The 14,185-nt window shown below is 37.5% G+C and overlaps 1 protein-coding gene and 1 long non-coding RNA gene across 6 annotated transcripts in view; both read left to right on the top strand.

The window, feature by feature from the left end:
* Positions 1 to 1,412, top strand: part of LOC136277260 (uncharacterized) — a 30,464-nt gene extending 29,052 nt beyond the window's left edge. The window contains exon 3 of the long non-coding RNA XR_010715811.1: positions 683 to 1,412. This is a non-coding gene — a long non-coding RNA (uncharacterized lncRNA). The remainder of the gene's footprint in view (positions 1 to 682) is intronic.
* A 3,002-nt stretch (positions 1,413 to 4,414) lies between these two features.
* On the top strand, positions 4,415 to 9,382 carry LOC131777386 (uncharacterized). Of its 5 annotated transcripts, none has more exons than XM_066159663.1 (5): positions 4,415 to 5,604; positions 6,487 to 6,595; positions 7,110 to 7,191; positions 7,495 to 7,638; positions 8,346 to 9,382. In XM_066159663.1, the coding sequence occupies exon 1, from the start codon at positions 4,794 to 4,796 to the stop codon at positions 5,493 to 5,495; it is 702 nt and encodes a 233-aa protein (XP_066015760.1). In that variant the 5' UTR covers positions 4,415 to 4,793; the 3' UTR covers positions 5,496 to 5,604; positions 6,487 to 6,595; positions 7,110 to 7,191; positions 7,495 to 7,638; positions 8,346 to 9,382. The 5 variants fall into 5 exon arrangements, with proteins under 5 accessions (XP_066015760.1, XP_066015759.1, XP_066015761.1 ...); XM_066159662.1 differs by having other exon boundaries at positions 7,484 to 7,638; XM_066159664.1 differs by lacking the exon at positions 7,110 to 7,191 and having other exon boundaries at positions 7,484 to 7,638.
* Positions 9,383 to 14,185: the final 4,803 nt, after the last annotated feature.

Below are 14,185 nucleotides of genomic sequence, written 5' to 3'. Positions count from 1 at the left end.
CGTATCTTACTGTCCCTACCACAAACAGTTATTTCAGGTCCAACAATAGGCTCTCCTGAAAACTTCAACCTTCTGCTGAATCATAAGTAGCTGAAAGAGCTGCGTGCACACGTGTTCAATACATCAATGCCTCGTCAAGTAATGTTTTCGAGAATGACCGTCAAGAGGAACCCGTTAAATTTATTACTGTTTCAGCGAATCCTTGGTAGGTCATGTCCAGAAAGTTTTTAAACGCACTTAAAATTGCACAAAAATATACCTTCGGTTTTGACCGTAAAGTTTTCACTCTTAAACGTAAGCAAGGGAAACTTATGTTTTTTCGGCAGGATATATGATATACTTAACGGGAAAATAACATTTTTTTTTAGGCCGACCTTTGTTCGAGGACGTGCGAGTTCGTGAGAATTGCGTTGAGTGTTCAGGCAGAATTTGTGATTGTTTTCAACCTCAATTATGGGATTTATTATTTAATGGTGAAAATGGCATTAATCTTTCATATACCGGAGTCTGAAACGACAAATTATGAGCCACGAAATAAGATTAAATGATGATATCTACAGATATTTTAAAGTATCATTGTCTATCACATCTGAGGCTTAAAAGTGATAAATTCAATTTTATCATGATCAGTTGCATGAATAACTATGAATATTGAGATAAAAATATTTTCCTTCTGATACAGAACTTCAATACACAATCGGCAGGAGAGACACAACTGTCTATTCAAGTTATGATGACCCTAAGATCCTGGATGAAATTGCCTAGAGGAATGTTTATTCTTAAACGTTAGCGGGGGTAACTGAAGTATTTTTGGAAAGGAAAGCACTCTTGCGTGGAAATGAAAGGCAAGATTCTTAACTTCATAGCAATACATTTTTAGGGATGATCTTTGTTATCTACAGAAGATGGCTCGCTATGGCGGAATTGGATGGAAAAGAGGATCAAGGATTACGATTACAGGTCAACAAACATTCGCATCTGTATCCCAAAAGGTTGCAGTAGTATCGTATCAGAGATACCTCGGTTCAAGTCACACTTCAGTATCCACCATGTATTAACATGGCATCCGTTATTAAATGGTGACATTTTAGCTGCCTAATCTTCGGAGCCATGAAGCAAAATAAAAAAAAATGATTTTTCCTGTTGTTTAAAATGTGGGGCTTCGTTGTAGTTGCAAAGTATACCACTGCTCCAAAGTGCAAGCTCGTGGGAACTGCGTATGCTGAAGAGTAAGAATTTCAGATAGGTTACTAATGGCATTCACGATTAAAAGGAAAAATGTCAGTCACTCCTCAGAGCTATGACGCAAAACAGAATTACGGTTTTTCCTGCTGGTTAGAATGTCGAGGTTGGTAATTTCATCGTTCACCATTGACCCCCAGGAAAAAAATAAAAAAGATTTCCCCTCATCAGATGCATATAAAGAAATGAATTAGCAAAACAAATCATGTTACATTGAGGAATTCTCTCTGATACATTTATTTCAATAAACAGGAGCAACGAAACTGTGTTATCCATTGATATTTGACACTTCAAAAGTACCTGGTGGCACCGTTATCGTCTTCATTCCGTTCCTTCATCAGGCACTCCTAAATGCAAACCACACGTACAAACTATTCCAAATATCTCAGTCCATGATGAATATCAGAATTCGTTTTGTGAGGTCCATTACGAATGTTAATTATAACTTCGCATTATCACAGTCACTTCATTTGCTCTCATTTTGAATGAAGTCGTCATCATTCTCTATATTATAGTATTGATCTTTTATAGTATCGCGTATACTACAGATATTTCTGGTATGATGTTTGAGGAATAGTAAGTCGCCAATAATATATTGTGTTCTCTCGTCTTATCTGTATTCAGAAGAGCTCGCTGAGAACGGAAGTAGAATAATAAGAATAACATACTCTAATTTTAGATATATAGCACGTGCATTAATGCCACAAAAATAGTATTCAATGGCTCCGCCCAAGCTATGCAACAAGAAATTCAAGTTATTTCACTAGTAAAACTATTTTTAACCTAGGTTAGGGATGTTTCTAACTCAATAGCATATTTTTGCTAAAGACCTCAAGTGGCTTATCACCTCCAAAGATGAAAGATGGTGAAAGAACAAGTGACTCCTCCTTTTTCATTCATTCGATGTCAGTCACAAAAGATTTTTATCCAGTTCAAGAAATTTTCCGACTCCTCTGGAAACTATTTTGGATCGAAAGGAAATTGGTCAATTACTTTTGGTAAATTTTTCACGCGTTTGGCTAGAATACAAACGATTTTTTTTTAATGTTTCTATTTTTGTGTGCAATACTGAGGAACACCATGATCGGTGAGCTGATACGTTGACGATCGTTTCAAGTCAGCAATGGACTTAAATTTAAAAAAAAAAAAAAAAAAAAAAGAAAAAAGAAATGCTTGCTTTGACCATTGAAAGTTTAAAGCTCATATGGATTAAAGCAAAATACTTTCGTCTTTTTAAAACAAAGGAAGAGAGAAACAGCTCTAAATCACCACAACATTGTATTTTAGATTTTTGAAAAGAGGTTCTCTGAACATTCATTGCTATTTACCCCCGGGCAACGCGCGTAAGACTTACGCCCAAAAATATTATAATTATTTCATGGATAAATGTGTCCAAACAATCTTTTTGCGCCATATCATCCTACTGTCTTAGTATATACTAAAACAGCTATTCACTTCGGTAGCTAGGGAGAGCTATTTACCTAGCTGCGGCAGGACTTGGTAAATGTCCACAACAAGTGACCTTCACATCGATATCGGTGAATAGTTGTTAAATTAATTGTAGCTCAAGCTTACCATGATTCTAAAGAAATTGTGGGGATGCGTCGGTGAGAGTGTGACAAGAACGTTTAACGCTCGCAACGACAGCTTTGAAAACTCTTTACGTGACTAATTTATCAATTCAGTTGATAAATCCAATAAGTCCTTAGAATCAACTCAGAAGGGTATTCGGTGATTTGAGAAAGAGATGCTTTCATTCGTGCTGCGATTTGTTCCACGATAGAATGATGCTTGAGAGAAATTAAGCTGCAGCTTTTTCTTGGCATACTGATATTTCAGTTTGGGGTAAGGGGCAAAAACTTAAGTTCTGAAAATCAGAGGTGAATGAATCACATGCAGCACCAATTAGTCAACCAATCGTTCGTTAAGTCAGTCAGCTATATTTTCTGTAAGTCTATCAATCAATTTTTCTCTAAAAAATGTATTGTCTTCCCTGTTACATGCGAGCCGGCGGTCTGAGTGAAGAGCGTATGAGAGAAAATTGAAAATTAAAAACTATATTAGACTGAATTGCGTATTTCACAGAGAAATATACAAATAGGCAAATGTTAAAACTAATCACAAACATATGTACATGATATAAAAATATAAGTATCTAATGGGATTAAAATATGTATAGTTACTAGCTAAGTACTACGCGTTGTTTGTTGCTAGACATCTTTGGACATTGCATACACAAAGGACTGTCTAAAGCGGTCTGTGCGCGAGCGTGGTAGATTATATGTTCTCTGATGTCGCAGGCAGTAGCTTTGTTCATTTCTTGGAGGCAGTAAGTTGTGTAGTTTATGCCCCGAGTTGTTGGCGATTGAATCAAAGAGTCGTTTACTTAGATCATTGCGTCTCTCTTTTAGCGTTGGCAGGCCTAGTCTGTCCAAGCAGTCCTGATATGACATATCTGGGAGAATTATGGAAAGAACTCTTTTCTGTATTCTCTCTATACCCTCACTGAGGTAAGCGGGAAGCGCGTGATGGAAGAGGGAAGCGCAATATTCTAGAACAGATCTGATTGTTGTACAGTAGAAATCAACAATGTCATTTTCAATAACACTGTGGATAGGGAATTACAGATAGTCGAACCCGGCTGTATTTTAAAAGCGGCTTGTACGGAGAATAGAGGAGTAGCAACTAAATACAGGATTTACTTAATAGGGGTATTATATAGAAAACGACAGAAAATGCCAAGTTCTGATCATTAGCGACCACTTCAAGTACAATTAAGCGCTCACAAATCTAACTAATCTTGCTTCGAAAGATAACACTGGGTTTAAGTGCGCATAAAAGATCATTCTTAGCATTAATTCAGTGGCACGCTCACTGACGCCACAAATGTGATATTCAATTTGAACAGCATACTAAATATATATTTCTTGGGTCAAAAATAAATTTTAAGACAGATATATCTCAGACGGTTGTATCAAAAGATATCAGAAGGTAAACATCTATCAGTAATCATATCTCAGATAATATGCACGGACATTCAGCATGTTTACCGACACCACAAATGTGATATTCAATGTCTCCGTTAGCTTTTTCAGTTTAACGAATTAGCACTTTCCCATCTTGTTTCACCGTATCTTTGACTCAACAAAACTCTTTGTTTTATGACGACCAGAGCAAACCGGATGTTCAAAAATTCGTGGGGTTTGGTTGCTATGGTGTGACGTCATGATTCGGCTCAGTAGCTATCATTGCTTTCGATTTGTGGTTTCAACAGGGGAGCGTTCGGTGATTACATTAACACCGTTGTGTACAACCTCCAATGGCGTCAATCCTGTTTATTTTGAGGGGCTGGATTTTTCTTTTGACATTTCTTGAGGTTGAATTTCAGACATTACTCACAAGAGCGGGAAATTTGTTCTCATTTCGATCAGGTGCTGTGCGGCATGGATGCCTTCGATATTTGAAGAGCTGAATTGCTGCACTCCACGAGCGATTCGAGGGACTGGTATCTCCTGAATTCCAAAATATACGGCATTCCTGTAGGAAAATTCATGTCGAGTAGCCCTTTGGTGTCAAGCTTTCCAAAAGAATTTAACTCAGTGCAACTCTCGAATCTTAAAAATGGCGGGCACTTGGATCGACGACTAGTTCACAAAGAAGAGGTATTCATAGCCTCTTCTTTCGGCGTTGTTTCCGCGATACTTCAGCAAAAACTAAAAGCGGGCGAAGAAGAAAAGTACAGTCGGTTGGTTGATGGCATCAACAGCCTAAATATTGGCCAAGTTAATGAAGATTGCCAAACAGCGACTGACACACGTGACAACAACAAGGACAAAATTCATGACCCTGTACAAACAGTATTTGGAGTCGATTCAAGGTCAGCCATATCCATAGAGGATATCGAGAAGAGTCAAGATGAAAATCTTAAGCTTAAGGCTGAACTTGAAGTTGTGCTTTCCCAGTTAGAGGCCCTTCGAGATGAGGTGAAAAACGGCGGTCAATCGACGCTGAGCTCAGGCACACAGGACCCGGCAAAGGACAACCCGGACAGTACAAGCGATATGTGGACCTTGATCGGCGATGTTTGCGATAAGTTCCAGGTGCCTATTGCATCTTTATTCGCCGATCAGGTGGACCAGAATGTTGAAGTAGCTAAAGTGATAAGCGATATCTCAGAACAGCTGCTGAGAAAAAAAAGACCCGAAGCAAGCCCTGGAAGCAATACTGGGGGACAGTGCCCCAAAATTCTTTAAATGCCTTCGTGTGCCCGATTGGACGTTGCTTTACTTCAAGCTGCAGTCCCGGATCCCAGACCAAGGATGGCAAACCTTGTTGAACTTTACAAAGTTAGGGCGAGCTAAGGTAAATCATTTTATCTTTTTAAATCATTTTGTATTGCCAGTTAGTGTGTTTGATTAAATTGGTGAGTGGGGGAAATCTGCCACCCCTGTATTTAAATTCTGGTCAACTTTATCCGTTTCTTTTGGAGGTCAAAATTTATTTAATTATGATATAATAAAACAATATACCGATACAAAGTACAAAGATAAATAGAAAAATAACAAACAGAAATATTGTTTTTCCTCTTTCTTTTTTTATTGCTAAACTTTGTCAAGGGCATGGCTAGAGGGGTTCCTGAGGTGCCCCTGACCCCCCACCCCCATTTAACCATACCTCATCTTACTAAAATCATTTTCACTGATGAGCAGTGTGACTAAAATAGAGTAGTTTATATTAGAACTCAAACTGTAACTGGATCTCAGTATTTTTATTTCACAAGACATGTCTTTCCTTACCTAAACATTTATTTGTGCTCTTATCATTATTGATGGATTCCACATTATATTATAATCATTCCATTACCATTTCACCCAGGTTGAAGTCCTGGCATAATTGTATGCCTGAGTGCTTCTGGAATATATAACATAATAAGTATTTTGGTTCGCATGTGGTTTCAAAGTTCTAGCAAGTGTTATATATCCTCTTTGGTTCACTCAGGTTGAAGTCCTGGCATAATTGTATGCCTGAGTGCTTCTGGGATATATAACATAATAAGTATTTTGGTTCGCACATGGTTTTGAAGTTCTAGCAAGTGTTATATATCCTCTTTGGTTCACCCAAGTTGAAGTCCTGGCATAGTTATATGCCTGAGTGCTTCTGGGATATATAACATAATAAGTATTTTGGTTCGCACATGGTATCGAAGATCTAGCAAGTGTTATATATCCTCTTTGGTTCACCCAGGTTGAAGTCCTGGCATAATTGTATGCCTGAGTGCTTCTGGGATATCTAACATCGGCATCATGACATCACGTCAATGTGAATTTTGGAGACATGCATGCCGAAAGATTTGGTAAGTGTTTATTATTATTGTATTTGGTTATGCCTACAAGTCCAAGGTGTGCTATGCTTATTATTTATCGTTAGAGTGCCATTTTTTTTTTCTCAAGAGTACATATATCTGACTTTCAAAATCCCACTGGTCTAACAAAACTTTTTATGATCATTTTGATTCTAGTTCTCAAATTGCTTTTTAAATTTCATCCTGTCATATGTGTAGCAACTGAACTAAATGAGAAATTGTTTCTAATCTACAGCATTATGTTGAGCAATTAATTTTGTTACTTAAATGTTTGACCACAGTTGCAGTTTTGTCAAACGTGACCAAACTGGCTGGCATTTTCCTGATGACTGACTGTCAGTTCTAGCTCATTATTTCTTATATAATACTGGTAAATGCTCAGTCATATTGATCATTGAAGTGCTTGCCATATGCACTATTCCTTCTGTTGTCCTTTATGTGAATCGCATACTTATGTTATCACTGCAACACACTTATTAAAATTATTGCATCTGATGTTTTATAGCACTACACCAAACTGAACGAGTCAGGAAAGTTTTTTAGAGATTGGGGAACTCACACTGACACACTTGACATTGCCAGTACAGGTAAGCAAATTCACTTTTCACTGGGTTCAATGTAATACCCAGCTTAGTGAGTTTGATGGGATGTTAAGCCAGCTGAACATCCCATCAAACTTGCAATTTATTATAACAACATATACAAGAAGAAAACTTATTTCTTTAACATGTGATATAAAGGACCGTTATCATCTCTTTAAACACCACTTTGAAAAGCTATGCAATACCATTTATTAAACATTTCAATTGAATAAGGCTCCAGTTTTGTGAACAAGCGAAATCCCTTTGACACTCTCATTATTTGGGATCGTTTTGTTAGGTCTGCTACAGCAGGAGTTAGATACTAAGCTACAGTTCTGGAAAACAAAACAACAGGAAGTTGTTGCAAAGCTGTCCATTCTTTGAAAAAACAAGAAGTACCCAAAGGAAGTCCAGAATTATGTTGCTCAGTATTAACAGGATGCCTACAAAAATGTAAGTGATGTAATGAGTTTTAATTACAAGCAATGCATACTTGAAACAAACAGGAACCATGACAACTCTTTAGCTATTGCTTTATCTGGCAGATGGCAAAAGAAATCTGCAATTCATTTTACAAGTTCACTGATCAGTAAGGCAATATATGTTATGTAGCCTTCAAGTAGAGTGCTACATTGTATAAACTATGCAATATAGTCATATGCATGTCGAATGCCTTACACAGAATTTTTCGCATGTAACAAAGTTAATATAAGTAAATATAAAGTAGAATAAAAGAGGCTGACAAATAGTTTCCATCACTTTCCAAACTCTTATATTTAGATAGGCCATTCCATAAGTTATTGTCAGTTACTGCTACAAATGTGGCTATATATTTGCTGGGAGATGTTGAAAACTAAGGCGGCTCCAAAGCTTGAAAATTGCTTCTAGGAAGTTCTGTTAACTTCGGCGATGAAACCACTCCTAGGAAGTTTTGGTAAATTTGCAAAATGTTGTATCTTATCAACATGCTCATACAGGAGCGCTTTTATAAGGTGGCCAGAAACTGCTCTCAGGAAATTTTGTTGACTTGATAAAAAGTTGTATCTGAACATACTTATCATGCAGTTCAATAAGAAAAGATGGTAACACTGTAATTGACACAGCAATTTCCAGATTTAAGCGTAAATGTGATTTAAACGAGTCTTTACTCTGTCTTCCAGCGCACACTATTACCTGGCTCAACACTGGAGAGAGAAGCTTTATCCGGCAATGTTTTGAAGAAATGTTGCAAAATGTCAAGCCTGGCTTATTAAGCTTGGCATTGGTTCCGGTAAACATGGACAATGTACATTGGGGACTAATGGTCCTCGATGTAAAAAACAAAGAAGCGTATTTTGATGATGGCCTTGGATATTCTTTCTCCAAAACTTCTTATGTCTTTCTTATCATGAGTGAGCTTCAGTCCAAGTTTCCAGACTGCGATGACTTTTCTCTGGATGACTGGCGTAATGTAAAAACATTCAAAAGATTTGGAATGCCGAGACAATCGACAGATGGCCAACTAATTGGAAGCGGCATTTGTGGCGTTGGGGTTATTCTAGCGGCCCTTGATTTTATGACCTCTTCACAACCTCAAGTTGTTTGACGGTCGTGGAACTTCAGTGAGATGACAGCACACAGGAAGGACATAATGAAACTGCTTGCTTGCAGGTAGTTTGTTCTCTTCGAAGCCATAAGCCAGCTACAAGTTTGGCCAAAACGTTTGAGACACTGCCGCGAAAAGAGAAATTTTCTTTACGCTCCCTTCTCCAATTCACTAATTATCAGTAATTCTTACCATTAAACTTTCGTATCTTTTAATAAGTTGAAAATGTTCGGCTACTTCCATGTTAAGCAGCAAGACTCAGCAAAAACCTTATTCCAAAATTTTCCCTTTCAGTGAATCGCAACGGAACATAGTAGCTTCAAATTTATGACGTCAGGTTTATGACGTAACCTTATAACATACTATTTACACTGGAAAAATCAAATGTACAGCTGTAAAGCTAACGATGACATGAGAATGTCGTGCAAATTTAAAAATGTTACTTTGTTAACTTTTTGTTACTCTGTTGTTTTACCACTGTTTAATTTTAACGTCAGAGTACTTTTCAATCACCAAATGTTGTCAAGTAAGTTGTATAACTAAGTTTTGATTTGTTTAGCGGCCAGTGGATGGTTTTCTTTACAAAAATTGTCTTCCTTACGATAAAATAAATATAGCAAGATTCGCTGTTACCACGTGGTAGTTCTTATTAAAACAGTTTCTCCACTCGCGTGTGTTGGGTAAGACATGGTTATAGCCAACTTCAATCCTCTGGTTGGCTATCTACCAGCTCATATCCAATGCGTACTCGTGGAATAATTGTTAAGTATTTCTGTTAGATTATGGAATGGGAGAACCTGGAAAATGATGTTATTCCCTCACGATGCTACCTTTCATTACTATTATCAGAATACCCTTTCCATCATAGCGGCTATTCGGCTATTTTTTTAACGTAAGAATACCCTCTTTGAATGAACAAACAAATAATTGTCCAATAAGTTCCAAATTTATTCATCATCCAATTTTTCTTTTTTTTTTCGGGGGGGGGGGGGGTCATTTCAAATAATATGGAAATGTAATACGGAAACGTGGTGCCGAAAACAAAAAGCAAAAGGGGGCGAGAACCAATGATTCAAAAAAAACAAAACAAAACAAAAAAAGCGTACTTATTCAACTTATGTAGTTCGGTCGATTAACACACTCACAGGCATTCCTACTGATCGATAACGTTACCGAGTGTTTTCACTTCGCGTGTGAAAGCTTGCCTCAGTGGGAACTTTAGCATCATGTAGTGGGTGGGGGAGACTACCGCGAGCGGGCTTTGGATGTGTCCTATTTCAGTCGTGTACTGGTTGAAATAAAAAAAAAAAAATGCAGTATGATAGACGGCTGGCTTTTAAAATATAAAGTCGTGCAACTTCAGCCTGGGAAATTGTTGAATACACTGCGATAATTTCGTACCGTGTAAAACGGCCCGAAGTGTATACTGTAAAATTCTGGTTAGATCATCTACCTGCAGACAAAACAATCCGGTTATAGGCTCCCCGATAACCCCCCTTCCCCCCTCTGCTGGATGACAGTGCTAACTGGAAATTTTGCTTTAATATGACTTTAAATTAAAAACGAATTTAGATCAACATTACCATGGCTTGTTTCCAAACGCTTTTCAATCCGCTAAACCTACCCAAAACCCTTTACAAAGTTTTATTGTATGGCTGCGATAGTACGCGCGCTCAGATTGGTTAATTAGCGGTCCATAATCCCCCGGTAAACGCCCACGGGCATAGCAGATTTTTTCCGCCACGGTTTTGGTTTACAAAACCTAGCGAACTTAGTGACTTTCGCTGAAAGGAACTTCGTTAAAAAAGCAAGAAATTGAACAAAAAACGTATCTCTTCTTTAACTATGCGTTCTGAAAAACATTTCTTTTCTGAATTTTATTATCCTGACGAAATTGTGACGGAAAATGAAGGCAATGTAGAAGTTCACTGTATTTCGCGCGCGTTACCTACTTGAAGCCATATTATAAAAAAAAACTTAATAACCTTGTTTGCTCGGGCTTTACTAAAAAATTCCATAATTTCGGGCTGGAATTTTACAGTTAAGCCCTCGTGCCCGGTTATTAAGTAGTTAGTACTAGCCAAGGGCTCATAACCGAAATTTTACAGTATCAAAAATTTAACATGCTGAATTCGCACTACTTCACGGTTTAAACGGCTAAATTTCGCCGTCAAATCCCGGAACGTTCTTCATTTTGATCGACATACGCGTTTCGTTTGTAGTCGTGGCGTGAGCGTGTTGCGTGCATTAATCGAAGGCAAAAGTCGTGGCGTCCGGTTAGTCCCTTGTTCATTTCAGGCAGACTTAAAAAAGGGGGAATTTCGCGTGAGTGTTAAAAATGACCCAAAATGACGAAATCCGAGATTCGTTCAACAAAAGGGTCTATTATACTCTTTCTTAGTATCGATTTGCTGGCACGTACGTATTTGTCTGGCGGTTTACGGTCCAGAAAATAGAGCGGTTTCAGAAAAGGAAAGCTGACTTGGAAAGTCAGCAAATAAAGTCGGCTAGTCCGCTTTCGCTTTTGTTCCCGGCCTATTGATAAAAATCAAAGAGCCAAAATACGTCATTCACTCCAAACGTGGCATACATTCACTAACACGTTTTGAATTACCAAAATAGAAATTTTAATTATGAACGCACACTCTCGTTTCAGGATTATAACACGCTCGCGCGAAAGTTCGCACTTTCAGCGTAACATAAATGATCAGTAGCAGGGATATTGTTACAATGGAATGTTGCAAGCTGCTGGACGTCAAGCTGAGATCGTGGAGTAAAACTCCTCGATCTCAGCAGGATCCAAAGCTCTTTTTTCGGTTGCTAAGAACGTCTGGCTCGTCAGACTCACTTTGACAACTCAAGAAGCTTATCAGTTTTACCCGTGGAGAGCAAATAGCCAGCTCTTCTCTTATTTTACTATCCCTGCAACCAAAAACATATTCAGTCTCCCCTGAAAACTCGTAAAACTTTAAGATAGAAAGGTAAATTGTAAATTTCAGTTTTTTTGCAACAAACTGAATATGAGATATTCTTTAATTTTAGACGTACGAACGCTATTTTTGGATACAGTGAACGCCAATTAAGACTGGTGAAATCTTGACTATAGTTCAAAATTGACTTAATCATGAATTTAATGAAATTACAGAATACCAGAAACATTGTCGCTAGATCTGGGAAGATGAAAACTCGTACAGCTTGAAAAAAAAAATATTCTACCTGTTTGTGATGTGATTTTTCTTATTTTTAATTTTGTTGTTGTTGTTGTTTTTAATATGTGTAAATATAAATCTGTATTGTTTAGTTGGATTGAGAGAAATATTTTGAAGAGAAATGTCTTCAATCGATAAAGGGTGTAAAGGGCGTCAGTGGGAGAGTATAGCAGGGTAATTCAGTATTATCAACTGAGTTGATGACTAAAATTGACTACCGTAGAGAGTTTCAAAGCTGACGTTTCGAGCGTTAGCCCTTCATCAGTTAATAGGAAATAAGTTGATAAAATGTCTTTGAGAGAAATGTTTCTAGTCGTACTTTAATCAGTTGAATCATTGTTGGAATCTAATAGCAGTTTTAGCGGTGGAATCGTGCTGGTAAGGCTTTTACTATTTGCAAAAAGTTTGTAACCAAAGATAACATTGTTAATAAAGACAAGGATTACGAACCCTACTGCTCAGGAGATTATTATGTTAGAGATTCTCTGGCTCTAATGGATCGAGGATGGTGTCGTATCTCGCTATAATGACTGCGTGCGAGGTGATTAAAGCAAGGGTGCTTAATTTCAAAATTTCCGGTGTTCAGTTTCGATTAATTCCTTGTAAGTGATAAGTTCTTCTGTTTATTCCCTGAAAAATATCTTGTTACCTTTTCTCAGGGGTTAAAAGATTAACGGTGTTTAATTCTACACCATAAAAAAAAGCTCAAAACTTTGATGAACATCTTAATTCAGCAAGAAAATGCACTCGCGAGTGATAATAAGAGAGAGCCGAATATCTTAAATCTTTAGAACAAATTCTATGAACCAATGAAAAGGCGAGTTGTCATGAATATTAGCTCTGATTTTGTCAAAATCCATATGGAAATGGCAAAATACGATATTAACTTTTCTGATAATGGTAGCAAAGTTCTTGTTTATAGTAATCATGATAAACGGGACGTTTTGTGCAAACTCTCTGCTGCAATTATCCTCTCTTTCTGACTGGAGAGAGCTTCGATCAGCTCTCATTGTTAAGTGTGTTTTTAATAGTTGCCTTAGTTATACCGCTATCGTGTTAAACGTTATGACAATGTACCCCGTGCAAAAAGCTTCACCTTTGCCAAAGAATTTAACAACATTGTGCCAAGTCCTGCTACTTCTGAAGTTGGAGTTTGGTTTTATTTGTGGCTGTTATTTTAGAAGGTTCTTGGGTATTCATCTTCATCTCAGAGACCAGGAGCTTGTGATAGGCAAGCGTGTGGTTACTGTGGTGATCTCTATATATGGATGTAAAGAGCAGCATCTTTTATTTGCGATTTTGCGATGTTATTGTTCATTGAAACATCAAGAAGAATTTTTGCAGAAGAGTCCAAACTCCTAACTTTTCAATGTAAGATCTTTCGGTGGAAGCTCCTACAATGATATAAGGAGGTGTGGAAGTCTGGTTTCTGCAGCATCAAAAGAAGAGGTATGCCAGACTCCTTCGAATTATAATTCAAACGTTTTCAGCTGGAATGTGTGGCAACTCTTGATGTATTAAGTATCTCACTTCGATTAGTGTGTCAATAATAACAAAGAGAATGACATAAATAATAATAATAATAATAATAGTAATAACAATTATTATGGATTAAAGCAGAGTTTAGACTAAAACTGTCGACGTCCTTTCCAGACATTAGATATCCAATTCATTCGCTGATACAGGCGGGACACAATGGAGGCAAGCTGATCAACTGGTTTCATTGTGCAGAAAGAGGCTGAAGTTGAGGAAACCATTGAGTGTTAAATTTTGATTTACGTCGCAAGATTATTTGGTGTTATTAATGGGTTACTAATGTAAACTGGCCACTGTCAAGAGTTTCTACAGCTGAAGTTTTAATCGTTACTCTCTTCGCCATCTCTCTAGATGAAAATGACATGCATGTTATCGTCATCATTGTGAATTGGCCGGTCTAAGTCGCCTTTTCATGCCTAGTAACTATTAATTTACCGAGCTAAGAAAATATGAAGTCCTTCTGATTGAGATGTTAATCGAAATACGTCACTTGTGAGCTTAATAAGGTGGAAACGTTTACATTATAAGGTGACCGCGGACTGCATTCCCAATCTTCTCCCAAATTTTGCATATTCTAATTTTATTGCATGGGCCTCCAAAGATAAAAGATGACACCCTCGCTCTGATCATCTTGCGCAAATTGATTATTGAAGGATAAAATGTAATCTTC

Source organism: Pocillopora verrucosa, chromosome 12 (assembly GCF_036669915.1).
Source record: "Pocillopora verrucosa isolate sample1 chromosome 12, ASM3666991v2, whole genome shotgun sequence".
Lineage (NCBI taxonomy): Eukaryota > Metazoa > Cnidaria > Anthozoa > Scleractinia > Pocilloporidae > Pocillopora > Pocillopora verrucosa.
The sequence above is the reverse complement of the archived record's forward strand: the minus strand, read 5'-3'. Positions and strand labels throughout refer to the sequence as shown.

Coding starts and splice junctions, on each gene's coding strand:
- LOC131777386 (XM_066159664.1), top strand. CDS start 4,794: ATGTCGAGTAGCCCTTTGGTGTCAAGCTTTCCAAAAGAATTTAACTCA.